At 44.8% G+C, this 19,405-nt stretch overlaps 1 protein-coding gene across 5 annotated transcripts in view; it reads left to right on the top strand.

Moving 5' to 3' along the window:
- Positions 1 to 19,405, top strand: part of SHQ1 (SHQ1, H/ACA ribonucleoprotein assembly factor) — a 671,809-nt gene that overhangs the window by 198,687 nt on the left and 453,717 nt on the right. For all 5 annotated transcript variants that reach the window (XM_069643203.1, XM_069643202.1, XM_069643204.1 and 2 more), the window contains one exon: positions 18,903 to 19,048. In XM_069643203.1, the coding sequence (XP_069499304.1) occupies positions 18,903 to 19,048 (146 nt within the window). The remainder of the gene's footprint in view (positions 1 to 18,902; positions 19,049 to 19,405) is intronic.

Here is a 19,405-nt window from a genome sequence, read left to right as displayed (position 1 = left end):
GTTAGATATTGGGTGCATCTCTTGGATGTCCAAAAAGCACCTGAGACAAGGCAAATTTTAGTAAGGGCATAGCCAAAGAAGAGGCATTTTTGAGGATCCATGCCAAGGTGGTGTGCAGTGGCACATACCTGATTTTTTTCATTTTTCTTTCTTTATTCATTTTTTTATTTTTGTTTTTTTCTTTTTTAATCTTTTTTTCAATTTTTCAATTTTTTGAAGGTCGACGACCTGGTCGGTCCTAGTGGAAAAAGGGACTCACTCTTTCCCTTTCCCTTTCTCTCTCCCCCTCTTTCCCCTTCTCTACCCATCTCCCTCCCTCCCTCTTTCCCTCCATCTCTCCCTCCCTCTGTCTTCTTCTCTTTCCTTCTCTTTCCTTCTCTTTCCTTCTCTTTCCTTCTCTTTCCTTCTCTTTCCTTCTCTTTCCTTCTCTTTCCTTCTCTTTCTCTCCCTTTCTCTTTCTCTCTCTCTCTCTCTCTCTCTCTCTCTTTCTCTCTCTTTCTCTTTCTTTCGCGGTAACCTTTTTTCTTCTCTCCAGGAATAAGCAAAGATGTCTCTCTGTTATGTATGGATAATGATATGTAGGAATGTAGTAGTATAATTGTTTTGTGTGACACTGGTCGTGGTTGTTGGAGTGGATGAAGGGATGTCTGTCATATGGGGTGGCTATATAAAGCAGGGCATGGACAGTTTGGGTTTGGGGGGAATGCTAAAATGAATGTCTATATAAAAGGATAAACAAAAATGGCTCACTTTTTGCTGGCCACCCCTACACATCTTCTTAGACGAATGAAACAGGAAGTATGAATTGCGTATGATTTTATATAAGGGTTTGGGCTTTGACACTATTTCTGACATCCAGCATTTAGAAACATTGAATAGCTGGTACTCTGATATGCGCATTGCAGGATGGAATATAATCAATGAAAGCTGTTACGTGTGTGCTTACTTGATGTAAGTTTACCAATCCGCTTTTGCGATGTTCCAAGATGGCGCCCATACACACACCTTCAAGATAGCACCTTGTACATAGGGACCCTGAATAATCCGTTTTCTATGTTTGTGAACATGCATACAGACAGAGAGGGTCTAGGTATGCTCTGTGTTTGCCGACACCTAAGAGGGTTGCCAGGGAGACGAGGAGACCCACCGCAGAACGGACAAGGAGCGCATCCATCTGTTTGGAGCACGCGCAACCTCGAGGAGTAGCACAGAGAAGAACGAACATTTTTTTGTCCGCGATCGTGGATTTCAACATTAACACTGCAGAGGTAAGCAGTAGCCAGGGAAGACAATTATTTATTTACTCCTTACATTGCCCCAAGAGGGGATTTTTAATAACATAGCTCACTCCTCTATCTCTTTATTTTTTTCTACATAGAAGATCACAGATGATCCTGTGTTAACAGCACCTGGTACGCCAGGTTTTCCAAGCAAGGGCGAGTCATAGCCCTCTTACTTTCTTCAAATCTCTCAACTTGAGAGGTAAGCCATTCTACTATTCACAGGATTTTATTTCTAACGCAGCAGTTTATTTTTGTTTTATACTTCTATAGTCTAGTCATTTGGGTAACCTCGCTAATATCACATGCTGCAAGGGGCCAACAGTTTTATTCACCATGCATTTTTGAAGATTATACAGGATATACAACATCACAGGGATTTAGGTCGCACTAATTACAGATATATCCCCCATTTCTTTACTTTAGGTGCTCCTCACTCACGAGAGGAGCATTTTTTCTAACCGGTGTGTGAGGAATTGGAACACACCATTTCACCAGATTCAGGGGAAGACACAAACTTCACTCACTCTACATTAAAGGTATGCTTACTCGAAACAACATGATGGAGAGTCGTTCTCATAACTATATGGTTTCTTAACGGATTGATTTTGGACGTGTAGTGAGTATACCAGTGCACACTGGCTACAGTAGAGGCCTCTAAAATATTAGAATAACTTTGACTATCATGTTAGAATGTCTTTTGAATTGTGCTCAGAATGATATATCAACACATATACGACTAATTGGCAATGTTATGTATAGCTGATTATACTTTTATAGATACATGATGTTCATGTGAAGAACACAGGATTGAAACAGTTTTCATTTGTTTATGTTTTCCCGTTTAGACTACTTGGCTCAAGAAGAAGGGATGCTCTTCCCGAAGCGCGTCAGCCACTTTTGAATTGTATACATAGATTATCATTGCTTATCATCATATTCTGTTGACAGCTAATTTGGCTTTTTGCATTTTAAGTTTTAATGGTGAACTAATTGCTAGATGAATGATCATCTTTATTATTCATAAAACTTATATACTATTGAGTTATAACAACCAACTTATTTGACTTTGATGAACCATCTGTTGATGGATTTAAAATAGAGTGCAGGGGACGGGAGGGCTCCTACCTTTGGATCCTCTTTTCTTTTCCTACATACATGTTATAGTCATCTTGTGCCAGGGTCACGTTTCCTCCCCCGCACCTGAAAATAATATTAATTTGCATAGAATTTAAAAATTGACCTGCCATATAAAACACAAGGTAGTGCGCCTACTAATCCTCTTCTTTTTACGTGTGTGCACTTATCCCGCACACATCAGGGGCTCCTAAGGTTTTAGTACCACATCCAGTCCCAATTACAGAGGCACAATGCCTGGTACATCTTGCACTATAGGGGATAAAGGGCACATTCCAGGCACACACAGTGCAGTTGAGGAGCATTGATCTAGACCCAGCGTTATGCAATGGCAGCACAAAATACTGCCATTTTCTACCATATTTTTCCTTGGGAGGTTACTTGAGTACAGTGGAGAAGCAATATCCCAAATAGACACTTTGTGTGCGCAAATATGGTCCCAATACATCACAAGACTGACATGGATTGCAACAATTAAGAAGCCAGTGCGAATACATAGAGCCAAAAACTTTGAACTTTGTTTTAGCAATGAAGGAACAGTTCCTGGTGGCGCAAACACTCAGTGCAACCACACTCTTGTGTTCCCTGATATGACGAAAGGTACAGCAGCGGTGATGGATTACTACTGAGTTTGTGGCTGACAAGCCTACCTGCACGTCCTACCATCTTGGAGGGGCAAGTGTTGACTGGTCACACTGCACTCGGTGATACTAGTAATCCTGGAGGAACACCTGAAGAGAGAAGAAATGCCTGTCGAGGTGCCAACAGCCACTCTAGCACCTAAAGAAGCAGAAAGAAGCTTGCAGATCACACAAGAATTTGGTATGCTGCCAGAAAAAGGACGATTTCAATGGCGGGTAGAAAGAAGAGATCAAACTGTCTCAGAAGACTGTCCCACACTGCTCACAGGAATCTGACACCTGACGAGTATCGGCCTTTTAGCTCAGCAGAGACTTTCTTTTTAATCTTTTTTGGCTCCTGGGGTACAAGCAGCTGCTCCACTTTTATACCACCGGAGGATGCGGAGAATGGGTCACTAGCCCACGTCATCAAGGCGGTGCACAATCTAGGTGTTCAAATGAAGAAAGAAGGTGGAGTTCAGAACACAGATTGGCTATCGCTTGCCTTTGATTGGGTCCTGTCATGGCTGGGGCAGCAGTAAAACTACTGGTGCCTGTGATCGTGTTCTTCTTGGTTCTCTTCTGCACGTGCCAATGGGGTCTCCGATGATGTGTTCATATAGTTCCTAATAGTGCAAAGATGGTGGTATCAATTGGGGGATCTAAAACACCTTGCCGTACAATAAACAGCGAAACTCAAACTAATATTTCTGGGGTTTTAGATATGTCGGGTGGGGATGAGCTTGTTACTGTAGAAGTAACAAAAGTGGGGGGAATGTTGGGAAGGAGCTAGCCTTTTTTTTCATTCCCAAGTTTCCCAGGCACTTTTAGAATTAGACCAGGCTTCTGTTAACTGTTTTCTAAGCACTACAGGAGTCCATGGGGGAGGAGGGTCACTAAATGAAGAAAGTTAGCATTTAAATATAAGGTGCAAATAACCATTAGCTGGATACACTGACTGGGATGAGTAAGTGTACTCCAATAATGATTCTCTGGTCCCCCCCTACACACCGCACCTCCTGTCTGGTCTCCCGTCTTCACTGTTACCTGCAGTTGTTGGGGACAAGGTCACCAGGTTTATTGTTCAGTTTGCCCGGTTGGCCTTGTGATACTTCTGCTGCTTTTACCTCATGCTTTTGAATAAGCAGGCTCCTCGATACTCCGTCTAACAAGAAGTTCTGCATTAATTCTGGCGGAGTGATATCTGCTTTGTTCACGGGATCTCTGGTCTGTTGTGGTCACATCACCAGTGCTTAATTTGCCCGAAGAGACTTGGATCCCAATGACGCTATGCGAATGTCAATCTGAGCCCACGCCCAACCACATGGGCCCCTATTCCGACATTCGCCACGTTTAAAACTTCGCCACGAGCAATACTAAACCCTGCATTAACTTTCTCGTATTTCTGGACCTAAAGATTGGATGCTCCCTAGTCTTTCACTACCTCTACTGGTACACATCTCACCGCATTCTCTCCTAGCATATCTATGATGCAAGCTAACTTAATGATCCAAACCGAGTATATCTATATGGCCTGCATTGTGCCCACCCGCCTTTCATTCCTTAATAGGCAATTTTTGCCCATTGTTGCTCTTTGTAATTGTATTTAGCATGACAAAGTGTTCTTAGCACTCTGCATTATACAGTAGCAGGCTTGTGCTGCTGTTTTTCAAAATATACTTGGCCCTCCGCTCTATTCACTTGCAAGTTTACGCGGCCCACTGCTGCTCAGCCAATTGTATTCAGCTCACTGCATACCCGATAGCAGGCTCGCGTTGCCCACAGTAGCATAGCAAATTGTTCTTAGCACACTGCTTTATACACTTGCAGGCTTATGATGCTCAATATTGCATATCAAATTGTTCCTAGCCCGTGCCACTACACACCAGCTTACATGTACCACTGACTGCTTACTGGTATGTTGCCCATACCCATTGTTGCATAGCTAATTGTATCTGGCCCATTGCATTATCCACTAGCAGGCGTAAGTGGCCCAATGTTGCATTTTTGAATGCTTTTGACACTCTGCTTTACTCACTAGCATACGTGTGCCTCTCACCGATTACCTGTATTTTGCATTTTGTACCTGACCACCTACAGTACTCACTAGCATACCTGTGTTCCTCACCGATTACCTGTATTTTGCATTTTGTATCTGACTCTTTGCATTACTCACTAGCATACCTGTGCTTCTCACCGATTACCTGTATTTTGCATTTTGTATTTTGTATCTGACCCTCTGCATTACTCACTAGCATACATGTGCTCCTCACTGATCACCTGTATTTTGCATCTTACATCTTGCATCTTGCCCATACCCACAGAAAGCATATCTATGTGCCCAGCCCCTCATCACCTGTAACTCTAAAGGCGATTCGTGCTCCCGCGCCTCGTGAGTCCACTGAATCTCTAGCTAGCTCCTAGTTCCACCTGCATGGCGACCTTATGGAAAGTAACGCTCACCATGGCTACCCTTCTACCTCTAGTTCACTTCATACCACACACTAGATTCTTACCTAGCCTCCAACCCCTACACCCCAGGACCTCAGCCAACTTGCAAACAGCCACCTTCGCCAGCGTACACTCCATCTCACCAGCTGAATAGATCACCAGCTTCGCCTTGCCACCTGCACCCCTTGCCCACTAAGCTTGAGGAACTTAAGACTGTGCTTTCAATCCGCGCCACCACCGGCACTCTGGTTACCATGTCCACTAAGTTTAAGGAATCTAAGACTAGGCTCCCGCTGCCCCAATAGTAAGCCAACCTATAGAGCGCCGGCCCCGCTTGATTCCAATAGTACCCATAGCTCTCCACCAACAATTCCCCCAGCCACGCTGAATCACTTATGCAAAGATATCAGCTCTCCTGTTCACCCTAGCCTACCTCAGGGAGCCCTAGTCACTAACATCCCTACTCTCAAAGGTGCACCTATCAATGCCCGCTCCCTGATAGCCCATGTTCTTGACATAGCCGACCTCATTACAGCTAACCAACTAGATTTCCTTACCGTAACAGAAACCTGGCTGAATCCCACAGAAGGACCCTCCCTATCTCTAGCCATACCTGACAACTATACAATCATCCAATCTGACAGAAACACTGGCAAAGGTGGTGGAGTGTCCATCATAGCCAAATCCCACATGAACCTCAGAGAATTCCCAAACACAGACTTTCCCTCAGCTGAACTCCTTTCAGTGAAACTCCCGCTGTCGGAAACTCATATCCTCCTACTCCACCTCGTCTATCGTCCCCTAGGGGCCATCTCTTCCTTTGAGGAAGACATCACCCATCTCCTAACTCGTAATACCAAACCGGGTTCACAAATCATTCTACTAGGTGACCTTAACCTAGGTATATATGACTCCAATGACACTAACGCCACCATACTAGACAATACTATCGCACAACTTGGGTTTAAACAACGTATTATCAAACCAACCCATTCCAAAGGTAGAACCCTGGATTGGCTGGCTGACTTTAACTGCGCCAGCACACTACTCAACAATACCCCATGTGCGTGGTCAGATCACCACTGCATCACCTTCTCTGTACTGGCAGGCAACCATAATATCACTCATACTGCCCTGGCCCCCCAATCTCTGTCCAGGAACAAACGAAACATATCTATTGACAACCTTCTGCTTCTACTACAACCCACTACTGATCCTCCCCTCTATACAGACCTGGATCCTTCCTCTCTGGTTGACTTATACAACACCACCATGGAGCAAGCCCTAAATCAAATCGCACCTCTAAAACTAAGAAAGGCTAAACCGGCCATCCACTTAAATAAATGGTTTTCCGCTGATCTAAAAGCACTTCGCAATGCTAAAAGATCTGCCGAAACCAATTGGAGAAAATCTCCCTCAACAATCAACAAGGAAAGTTTCTCCTCTGCTGTAGCTTCTTACAAAGCAGCCATCACCAATACTAAAAGAGAGATCTATAACACCTGAATACAGAATTCCAAATCTGGTACTAAAGAGTTATTCTCTATCTTAAGGGAAATGGAGTCGCCCGAGCCAACCACTGAGGATTGCACTAAAGACAAAGCTCTATCAGATAAATGTCCCTACTGCAAAACAAAATTGAGAGGAAAAAGAATAGTCTTGCTCCTAACACTCACGCAACCTGCCCACTACTCACCCGCCTTCGTGCCCACCTTTCCACTTCTCTCCAGTTACTATTGAAGAGGTGGTAAACATAATAGCGGGTCTAAAACCTACTAACTGACAGAGCAATACCTGTCCAGCTCCAACCATCAAGGAAGGGGCTAAAGAATTAGCACCCTTCATCACCACCCTGATTAATGCTTCCTTTAAAGACTGCCAAGTACCCAACAATCTGAAAGAAGCATGGGTCATTCCGCTTCTCAAAAAACCCAACTTGGACCCAAACATACTGACAAATAACCGACCTATAACAACAGTCCCTTTCCTCTTAAAGATACTAGATAGAGAGGACTATCTACAAATTCAACAATACCTTGAAGCCAATAACCTCCTCGGGTTGCAACAGTCCGGTTTTAGACCTAGGCATGGAACGGAAACAGCCCTTCTACACTTAAAAATCCAAAGGATGAAGCCGGAGACAAGGGCAACTTGGCCATCCTGCTCCTTTTGGACCTATCAGCGGCGTTCGGCCTTCTCGACCACCAAATCCTGACCAAACACCTGTCCACTGCAGCAGCATTCTCCCCTAACGCCACCAGTTGGATCCAATCCTTCCTCACTAATAGAACTGCGGCAGCCGATCCAGTTCCCATCAACTGTGTAGTCCCTCAAGGATCTTGTACTTCACCAACGCTTTATGACATATTTACTAAGATCCTCTTTGATTGTCTTGATAACCTGGGTGTCTCCTACACCAATTATGCAGATGTCACTCTCTGGCTGCTACGAAAAAGATTCTGAAAAACGTAATGAAATCTATCTTGAAATTCAGGCATGGATGGCTACACACAGCCTCTGCCTGAATGACGACAAGATGAAACTTCTGATTATCGGCACTCAAGTCTGTCTAAACAAACCTAGGGGTCAACAAACTTGACCCCAGGTACAAATCTTTTAACATCGATGGCAATATCATCAAAGTTAAGTTACCAATGAGGTGAAAACCCTTGGCGTCTATCTAGACTCCACCCTCTCTCTCCAAAAACAAGTAAACTCCACAGCCTCTACAACAGCATATACTAACAAATTAATCAACGCCTGCTAACCTTTTTTATCCACCAACAGCTGCCTCATACTAGCAAAGGCCCTGATTTTGTCCAAACTGGATTACTTTAATACCCTACTTCTAGGCTCTACTGGGCATGACTTGAGCAGGTTACAAGTTCTCCAGAACAACGCCCTTCGCTGTGCCTTGAACATACCACACTCCAGTCACATTTCGTCTCTTCAGACGAGACGCGATCTGGCTTCCAGTAAGGGACAGAATTAAACTGCGTACATTTGCCATCACTCACAAATGCCTGGCTAACACTGCCCCCCAATACTAGAGCAACAAATTCTCAAGACATTCCTCCACCAGACCCATTAGATCGACCTACCTACACTGCCTCAATATACCCAAGTATAATCTAAAAACAGCAGGGGGCTCCAGATTCCCAGTTCTAGCAGCCAAGTGCTGGAATTCTCTCCCCACTGCCATCAGAGCTGAACCCTCCTTCTGGATCTTTAGATCCATGGTGAAAACAATGCTTTTAGCCCAGCAACATTAATACTGAAACTGTATACTGTGACTAGTTTGACCACTGTTTATATGCCTGCCACCCGCTCTCCTGACCTGCATGTTAACACAAACTAGCTGTTATACTAACTGATGTTATTGTAAACTTTGTATGATTTGTTTCTGTATTGGCTCAATATTTTTAAAACTTGTACGTTTGTCTAATTCAATGACCTGTGAATTAACCTGTTTCTGTAACCAAGCTAAAGCGCCTTGATACCGGAGGGTTAAGTATGCTATAGAAATAAAAAACTAAACTGAACCAAACTAATATACCTGTGACACTACGGGTGGGCAGTCCCCCACCATTGCTGACACCACAGCAATGGTGGTGCTCCCCACAGTGTTAACACTGTTGGTGGTCAAGCTACAGTTTGCACCTGCTCATTGGGGTTGATGAATGCTCAGACTATAAATACTTCATAATCAAACTGAGTTTAAGACAGTAAGTGCCAGGGCTCAGCACGCCAAACAAACCCACAAGTGTAGCACTGCACACCATCACTCGGATCTCTCTCTCTGGGTTGGGACGCCACGCGTCCGGCTTGGTTTCTCTCGTCTCTCTGGTTGCCTGATGCTGCGCGTCTTCTTTTGCACTTTGCTTCTGCGGAGCCACAGGATGCTGTGCGTCTAGCCTTGTCTCTGTGTAGACAAGCACGCTGATTCAGAACTCACAGGCTTCCTCTTTCTTCAATCTCCTCCCCTCTCCTATATTGGAAAGCCGTGGGACTTCCCTGCGGCGCAATTCCATATTCCCTGTTCTGTTTATCTTGTCTTCTCTTCTACTCCAAAGGTCCTCTTCATCCAGGTAAAAGTTGATTTTTCTTTTAATTGATGAATCACAGTTTCCTGATGAAAATAGGACATACTGGTATTTGCTTGATACATTTCTTTAGTGGATGAGTTTGAAGAGGTTTGGTTGTAATGTTTTTAGGGAGTTCCTCACAGGAATGGGAGTCCTTGTTCCCAAAGGGGGGGATGTCTCCCGGTGAGGTCCCGCTTGCATTGACCCCTTGGGAGGGTGTTGCGGAGTGGGCTCAGCTCCCCAGCCTCATGGGGAGAGGAGGGGATCCACCTTGGGGAGAAGGGACTAATTCCGGCGATTCTTCAGTCCCTTGTAGCATTTCTGTTTTGCTAGCCATTGTGACTGAAGAGAATGCAACCTTGTGAGCCACATGCTAACAAAATAAATCCACCTTCGCTCCTCCACCTCCACCTCCCTCAGGGTCAGTCGCTTTTCTAAGCAACACGTTGGTGGTAGATCCTTCTTAAGCTGTGTCCTCCCTCTGGAACAGCCTCCCTGCCTCTCAAACTAGAGGAGAACCTTGTCCGGTTCAGAAAGCACCTCAAGACCTTCCTCTTTGCTTCTGCCTTCTCTCTTCCTCTCCCCTGCGGATTTCCTGTCGGATAATGCACTGGTCACCTGGCAACCCTCTGATTTCGGGCCCAGGTACCTACCCGCCCAGTTGCACACCCACACTGCCTCCCGCAAACCCTTGCCCTTGGGTCTATATCTGTAACCCTAAAGTCCCCCTAATATGCACTTTTGGACACCTGCTGTCTGCACTTAGCCTTGCACCTGCCCACTGGTGGCCGCACTTATTATTGTTTTGATCCTATTTACAGCACTGCCCCCCTCCCCTTGCCCCACGCCCCTCTCCTACACTTTCCCAATCTCAATGTCACATGGCCTATTAAGATCCTTGTCTCTGTCCTCCCTCTGTTTCCCCCTTCCTTGCCCGTTGCGCCTTGAAACACTTGTGTATAGGTGCGTTACAACGGTTCTACGTTATTTCGTTGCAGTATTTTTCATCGCTGGTTTTTTCATCGTTTTTTTCTACCTTCCTCAACCCCCCCCTTTTTTTTTTATTCCCATACACCCACAACCATACATGTAATTTTTTAACCCCCCAAAAAAACGAGTTTTTTTTCTAAATAAAAACAGCGATGAAAAAACATGCGATGAAAAATACCACGGTGAAATGCGTGTATACCGTTACAACAGCCATCATCATACCCTATTGCAACTACAGTGGTTTTAGGAATAATAAAAGTGTCTACAGTGAGTCAATAATTGTTGGAAAGCCATTTGGCACGTCAGTTGAGCTGTGATTTGTTGTATGATTAAACTTCATATTTTCAAGGTTCTTCATGGTGTGTTGATATCAAACACACCCAGTTTCTGATAGAACTGCATATTATATTAATTCTTTGTGCCCGGAGGTTTTCCACTTGCTTCCAGGCAGTGGCACATCCTCTTTTGGGTAACGGCTGTTTAGTTTAGTTAGTTTATTTATTTGTAGAGCGCGCCACAAGCCCGTAGGCATCTGGGCGTTATGCTGAAAAGTTCCAATAAAATACAAAAAGGAAAATACAGCATTCCACTTGCTCTTTCCCAGCCCCATTGGACTTAGTTACTGATGGGGCTAGGAAATATGTTGTTCTCCCGATGGGGTTGGGTGATGGAGTTGGCGACTATGATCCCTGATGTCTGGAGTTCTAATCCTGGCTGGCTACCATGACCACCTTTAGCAAATCTAATCCCGTCCCTTCACCTCAGTTTCCATATCTGCTAAAATTGTGAACACTTAGAAGTGGACTGAAGGCCACTATTCAAGTATTATAAGACACTAGAGCCAAAGAAGCACAATTGGGAAGTAGAATTGATAAACCTGTATAGCACATTTGCTGCATGGGGCATTTAGGTGAAATTAACTAGTGTTGGCTGCTGACCCTAAAAGCCAAATGATGCTCATGCTCACAAGTGCTCGGCTTCTTCTTACCGGCTTTCACTCTTTTTTTTGTCTGGTCTGAGGAGGCCCTGCAGAAAAGGTGGTATGGCTGCCGCACAGTTGGATCCAACAGTCTGGTACATGAGCACGTCCTCAGCCCTTGCAGCCTTTAAGAGCCAGCCTTTTTGGCCATGCACGGTTTTCTCTAAAGACCAGCATGCCACTACTTCTTGGCTGAACATGGGATCATGTGACTTTGTGGATGTCTGATCTCAGAAGACCCGAGTGCCAATCCGGGTTTCCCCACTTAGCCATGTTATGTAACCCCAACAGTATTACTGCACATGCCTGCTTTAGAGTTCCCAGAGCTACCAACATTGGAGGCACTTAGAATTTGGCTTAGTGACAGTTCACAAATATTTGAAATCCATAAACTTAATTGATATGACATGATAGGTTATGTATAACGCTTACTACCAAGAGGTTTCTAAGTTCAGACCCGGGGATCGAACCTGTGTTGCTTTGTGTCGTCTTGCTTCCAAGGCGAGCATGTTGCCGCTGAACTATCTTCCCGGGGATCATAGCGGTTGCCTGTGTTCCTTTGAGGTATACAGTTATGTCATATGATTTCATGCTACAACCATATTAAACGCTGATTCTTGGCAAACCCATTTCTCCTTCTGCCCCAGTTCCCACGTTTCTGTTGTAAATTCCAGTAAGACATGTCATGGATGGTAATTCCACAGGAGAATATATGCCAGTAACTTTATAGAGCCAGGAAAGCAAGGTATGTTGTGCCTCGAATTTGAACAAGTTGTTGCAAGCCTTCCCTGTTGAAGATTAATATCTGAATCATTTTCTTTGATTTCATTTTTTTATTTTGTCTCATTGACATGCCAAATCACAAGAATTCATGCTACAAACTTCCAGTACACCTTCAAAAGCACACAGTATATAGTAGAAAGTACATGTTTTTTATAAACTATATTTCGTGAAAAATAAGTCAAATGTATACATCGACAAGGGGGAAAAAGACAAAATTATCAAAACCCACACTCCCAACAGGGATTGTGAAGGAGAACGTTTTTCTTTTGGACACTTGGCAAGGGGACGCAACTTAAAATCCAGAGAGGCAGGGAGTTATTGTGGTCCCCAAAAGAAAGAATTGTAAATCACTAAGCAGGAGACTGTCCTGTTTGGAACTTTCTGAATGCCTTTTTATTTGACATCCTACATACCTAAGCCTGCGTTCAAGGACTACATTTCCCACAAAACATTGTTACAGCCATCCTGAAACAATTTGAATGCATTAGTTTTATGTTTTACATCTGCTTAATAAAACCTTTAACTTCATTCTGTTGTCTGTAGTAGTGTGTTCCCTCAGCTTTTATGTAACTAGTGCCTAGATGCCTCCAGGCTTTGCACACTGCCAACATTGAATAAAATAAATAAATGTGACATCTCTTACTAATAAGGTATAGTTCGATTGCCTTCAAGGCAGCCGGGACAGTCAAAGATGTCATTGTTTACACTATTTCTCTTCCTGCAGGTGTTCTCAGGAAGTGTGTTCAAGATTTGTCTGTCAGAGCTGAGTGTTGTAGTTGAATCTTGTGTGTTGTAAGGGTGCAGAAGTAAGACCCTTGACACAGAGGAGTCATTGTGGTTGGCGTAATCTTTTATTCAAGTGAGGAAATGAAAAGAAAACCCTAGCTTGCCCTAGCTCTAAGAGGGGTTTCCCTACCTCAACCAAAATTCTCAATGCATATTCGGGATGTCGAACAGCAAAAGTCCAAAGTCCTATATCCGAATCCTATCTCCGTCCCTCACACTCCATGTTAAACTAAATATAAAGGATGGTCTTCCTAGTCCAGAGGAATGATTCCCGTACCCCAGACAAAAAGGACAGATCTTGGTTTGCAAGTTTCTTAAACGTTGTTGGAATGTCTCCCTTCCCCAGCTTTCCTCAGGCTTAGAACACAGTTCAACAATTAGCAGGGAAATGTCTACCTTCCGCAACTAGCCTTTCTCAGGCTTCTTCTCTGTCGGTCCCAGACCCTGGTTGGCAGACCTGGATTCCTTCTAGCAGGCACGACGACAAAGAAGAGGAGGTTTCCTACTAGTAGGCACTCCGCCGAAGAAGAGGCTGTTGGATGCTTCTCCAAACTCTGATGGGTCCATTGCCCTGGTTGGCAGACCTGGATTCCTTTTCTATCAGGCCACTAGTCCCAAACACAGACTTGGTTTACTCGCTTGCCAAGTTCTGAGTTCATTTGGATTAGTCTCTCAGTTCTCTTTATGGTCTTACTCTCACATGCAGACTTGATTTACTCTCCTACCAAGTACTGTCTCCATATGTATTCCTCTCACAGTTCTCTGATTGGCCTTGTGCCACTGGCCCTGCTCCTTGTCCCTTCACCTGCCCCTTAGCTTCCCGAATGTATACGGGGCTTGTCTGTACCCAAGAACCTTTCAGCGGTCTACAGGCTGCTTCTGCGTCTTCTTGTCAACACACCGCTCCTGGTCCCTTGGCCTGCCGCTTTTACCTCCATTCCTTCAGGGAACGAGTTTGTGGGCTTCTCTAACCCCCCACCCCATGGCTTCTCAGCGGGTTCCGGGCTGTTTCCGCATACCGGTCTTTCGAGACAGCGACGCCGCACATGTGGCGTCGCTCAGCTCCTCCATTTGTAGAGAACCATGCAGTCCTCGACTCTTCTTCACTCGAGGCGTCCTTCCTCCAAGTCTCTGGGTGCTCTCTCCAGCTTGTACTGAACAACACCTGCTGTCCCCCTCCCTCAGCATTCAGTCTTCTCTCTAGCAGGCTTGCTGAACCGGGACTCAGCCCTTAGCCCCTCCATGGCAGGATTCTCCTTGGCACGCCTCCTGAGTCTGTCCACCAGTCTTACACCTCGATCTTGGTCCTCTGACCGGTCTTGGACCTCTCTGTACTTCCTGCGGCATCTCTGCTCCCACTGTTCCCTCTCCATTCTTTCCAAGACCCGCTCTTCTCGTTCCTCGTGGGAGGACTGCCTCTTGTGTTGTGTCCTTCCTTTTTATACTCACTATGTCTTTGTCCAATACGGAAGAGCTAGAATGCTTACAGCGTTTCATTACTCCGCTCCTCTTCTTCATGTCAGACTTTAAATAACCAGCAATTTTTATACATTACCTGCTCTTCCTCCTCACAGTATATTCTAGGTGAGAATATATAGGTATAGTCTACAGGAGGTGATTGGCAGAGGAAAGAGGGGCTAGAGCAGGAGGAGGTGTGTTCGATTCTGCCTCCCCGAGTGTAGCTAGAACTATGTGACAATGCCGCGTTCTCTCATCTTCTCCTCCCTGTATCCCAGTGGGGTATATTCCTCTCCATGAGATCCACCCACTGAGTAGCACCCCAGGGGGACTATCGGGTAGCGTCCTCACCTCCCTGGCCTCATGGGAAAGCACTCTCCCTATGGTGGAAGGGACGACATCTGAAGATTTGTCTGTCTTACCACAATTTAATCTTGTCATGCCAGAAGCTACTCGAACCTCCCTCTTGTAGATTGGACAAGATTCCATCTATCCCACAACTTCCGACCTATTCGTATTTCACCTTGGCTTGTCATCCACTGAACTGCTCCCATATTTCCCTTGTTGGAACATATCGCCCTGTATCACGTTTCGCCATCTTGTACCCAGGAAAATCATGCTCCAAGATGTAGGCCCCTCTTTGCTTTCAATTGCTCACTGGTTTAGTAATAAATCAGCACCTGTGTTCTTCTAGTTTATCTATTGTCTAAGCTCCACAGATGTGCTGTGAAAGACTTAAAGATAATTTTAAATAGATCACTTCCCGTTGTGCGTCACTACGTGCTTAGCCATGTGGTTTTTGTTGTGTTCCTCTGTAGCCAAAGTCCAGCTTTTCACTTCAGGGAATCGGTGCATTGTGCTCTTTAAATGGTTGCAAAAGCTCACAAGGTTTCCCAGTCAACAGAAGGTGATGTGCTGAAGGTACTGATTAGGCCATCTTTCAATGACAGAAAAAAAGCAAAACCGATATTTAATATTTTCTCCTGATTTCATCATGCTATAGTGCATTTCTCGACCTCTGCACAGGTGTCCATGCTGGTTAATCACCCACACAATAGGCCCTTTATTTCTACATCCCTTCATGACCCCCGGGTTCCGGTGACAATTACATAAATGAAAGCTTAGCCAGCACTTCACAGTGCCCCAGGTGACGCCTGCTTGCCCCATTGACGTGTAGGCAATAGATTTGTTTTGGTTGCCATTTCGCTTTTCTTACGTCTTCTTGCATTTTCATTTCTTTTCTAATTCTTACATGTTTAAACTAGCTGCACTATTCATAATCTGCAAGTGTGAGCCCTCCATCCTGGGTGGGGGAGCACCCACACGGTTTCTGCCCCAGCCCACACACATTCTGTCATTTTACTATTCCGCAATGTGAAGAATGTTGTGTTAATCATGAAGGGTTTATTTACAAAGATGTACAGGAGCCCAGGAAGAACCCCATCCGTTGTCAAATTCTATTGCATTCCCTATACTGGTCAGAGCCCTGCCAAAGTATGATGTATTTGGACCCCTAGCTATCTAAATGAATGCAGCTTCAATCGGCTTCCCATATCTGGGAGTGCTTTCCTTGACTTCGTTGACGATTTCGTTAGTGGGAAAATAACAAATGTCTTTTTGTAAAAAAAAAAAAACACAAAATCCTGGCATTTTACCAAACTTCCATGAAACTACTGACCCCTTCCGAACCTCAAGTAATACGTCACCTTCGTATAATGAAATGACATAACCATGACCTTCGACTTTTATACATGCCTCTCCGAGTTCCCTCCGGAAGATACAGGCCAGCGACTCCATGGACAGGGTGAACAGCACTGCTGATGAGGGGCACCCTTGGTGCCAACCTCTCCCCAATGACCAGCTCCCTGAGATTACCATGCACGTTTTTCCAATTTGTTTAAATCACTTTTTCTAATGCAAAATATGGAGACGATACAATTCTGGTGGATGCAATAACCATAGTTTACCAAATGTCTTCAATAACCATCATTCGTCTTTAAAGAAGAGGTGCTGGCAAGAAGGGTATTTTTAAGTAGAGAATGAAAGGTTTCCAGAGAAGTAGCACCTGACACTGGTAGTGGGAAACATTGTCAATGTGTTGGAGCTGATGGCACTAAGCAGCAGAAACAAGAAGGAGCACAAGGATGAGGACCAACAAGAAAGAGTGTGCAGTGTAATTAAGAGGTGCTAAAAGGAGAGCATAGGGAAGCGAAGGAAGGCAAATAGCTGGAAGCAGACCAGTACATAACTAAGCAAAACAACATAAGATGTAGAAAGAGCAGCCAGCGGAGGAAAGATGGAGACGATGCTGTAGATAAGCCTAGAGAGGAACACATTAAAACAAATAGAAGAGCTAAAGATCGAACAAACTGACAAGGACGTATATCGGAAGGTCGACGGAAACCACATTGAGACATACACAATTAACAGTGGAGCTAATCTGATTAGTGGTGTGAAAATTGATAAAAGGCCTACTTTTGGTGATATCATATATAGAGAATTGGGCTAACTGAGCAGTGCCTGAAATAACAATAGAGAATAAAAGCGAGGGGTGAAATATGACTCAAGTTACGAGCAGATGCCGGATATGAAAGAATTGGAGGATGATAGAATATTCTAATTGGTTATTTATAACGCACTTAATATCCAGAGGTTCCTTAGCACGGGTCCAGGGGAACGCACCTGTGTTGCTTCACTTTGTCTGGCTTCCAAGGCGAGCGCGTTGCCTCTGAGCTATCCTCCCGAGACAGCAAAGATTGATGAAGGGGGCGGGGCCAAAGAAAGAGTGGACACAATTTCTGATTCTTTTTCTCACTGAACAGCTCTTATCACATCCTCTTAAGAGTTGGCTGACTTTATCCTTACCTTTATTCACCTGCAATAGTCTGCTGATCTCCCCTCTTTGGCTTTTCTCCATTTCTTTTGTCCTTATTATTCTCAAGTTCTTTCATTTCCCTCTTTAACTTTGCTGCCCTTTTTCTACTCCTTTCCTTTGTAGTCATCTCTTCTTACAAGACCTTCATCACCCACTCCTAGGTATCTGCATCTGTTCGCTTTTTATTCTGAACTGGCCACCCTTTCTCATGATATAGTTTCCCGGTTTTTACCTTCCTATTTATGCCCTTTTCCTGGGCCCTTCCCAATTGTCCTTTCTTGGTTTGCTGCCTTTGGATCTTGTAATTTTTTTTCTTTCTCTTCCCACCGGCGTGGTCCCTCCTTAAGCTTCTGGGATTCAATGTTTCCAGTGTCCTTGTTTTTATTTATACCTTGTACACTTCCTGCAAAGGGCTTTTCTCCATAACCGTAATTTCCCACCAGTTTCTTCTGTGTTTTCATACTTTGTCTTTTCTCTCAAAGTCTCCACTCATCCTCTTTTCTTAATTTCCACTTCCACGCTGGCTCCTCTTCAGCCCAACTTCGTACCACTCCTTCCTGTCTGTTCCCTTTAACTGGATCTTCTCCTCCTCTCCCACTCTGCACTCTCCCCTTCTACTTTCCTCGCCTTCACCCTGAACTCTTTGGCCAGTCTCTCTTCTCTGGTTTCTCATGCTCCTTTCCTTGGACTGTCTCCTGACTCCTCCATGTTCTGGGTTTTCTTCCTGTCCTTTCTCTTGCTCCTGGTCAGCTCCTTCCCTTCTCCAGCCTTCCCAGTTTCTTCCACCACTCTCCTCCGGCTGCCATCAAGTCTGCTTAACAAACGTTCTCCTTTTGGGTACACTCCCACCCCGCCCCCCCCGAATGATTACCTGCGGTGAGGGCAAAAACTCTTGGGGTCAGGACCACTCTGGACTGAGTGAGTGGTGGCTGCACCAGTCAGCGGCCCATCTGCTGAGCTTTCTTCTGCTGTGTTTGGTGATCTCCTCCTATAATAAGCTGTTTGATTTATTGCAGCCTTTTTTGCTAGAATGATTAATTATAAAATAAAATACATGCGTTAATGGTTTAGCATAGAGGAGAATGGCTAACGGGTACGCATTTACCTTTGTAAATCGAGAGCTTTCCCCTGAGGACGATGCCTTGGAAGAGTTGTTTGGTTGAGCTCATGTCATTTGCATGTCGGGACGTTCATCCCCCTCCCACCCTGTCAGCTTTAGCAGACGGATAGAAAACTCCATCTTTCTCTATAGGCCATCCTACATCCACTTATGATTTTGTCTCTCCGTCACAGATCAACTTCTAAATACTTACTCCTGTCCCCCTTCCACCACACTCTAGAGACTGCCTATTTACGTGGGAGCTAGGTTGTCCCAAGAATGTGTACGGAGGGAGGCTGTGGGTTAGGAGTACAGTAGTCACTATGGTGAGTAATTTTTACTTTTTCTATGGCCTACAGATACCCCAACTGAGCCTGAAGAGGATGACGATGATTTTGATTGGCAAGTTGAGCAGGCACCCTTTGAAGAATATGCAGTTCCCTTAAATTCACAGTGCTCATATGGCTTTGGCAACCTGAGATCTGGAGTGTTCAGTCGCCTACAGGTAAGCAGTGTATGTTATAATGTGATATGGGTGTTCGCTGGTATGTTCGATCACTGTCAGGAAGGTACTGCTAGGCAATAATTACTTTGGCTTAACCCCAGAGGTGCCCATCACCTTTTGTACTGCTCTCATTAATACCCTAGTGGTCTAACAGCACAAGGCTTGTCTGTGAATCAGCATATTGATCCCCTTGGGGGGTGTTGCCTCCATGGTCCGTGGAGAAATGTGAGAAAACGGCAGAGTATTGAAAGGGCGAAGCAGGGTGAGCTTAGATGAACAGCAAAAGTTAAGATAGATAGGCGGCAGGGCAAAAGACAGGTGATGTATGTGAATTGTTTGTATGCATTTTGAATCCAT

The sequence above is a fragment of the Ambystoma mexicanum genome, chromosome 2p (genome assembly GCF_040938575.1).
Source record: "Ambystoma mexicanum isolate Mex_15411 chromosome 2p, UKY_AmexF1_1, whole genome shotgun sequence".
NCBI lineage: Eukaryota > Metazoa > Chordata > Amphibia > Caudata > Ambystomatidae > Ambystoma > Ambystoma mexicanum.
The sequence above is the reverse complement of the archived record's forward strand: the minus strand, read 5'-3'. Positions and strand labels throughout refer to the sequence as shown.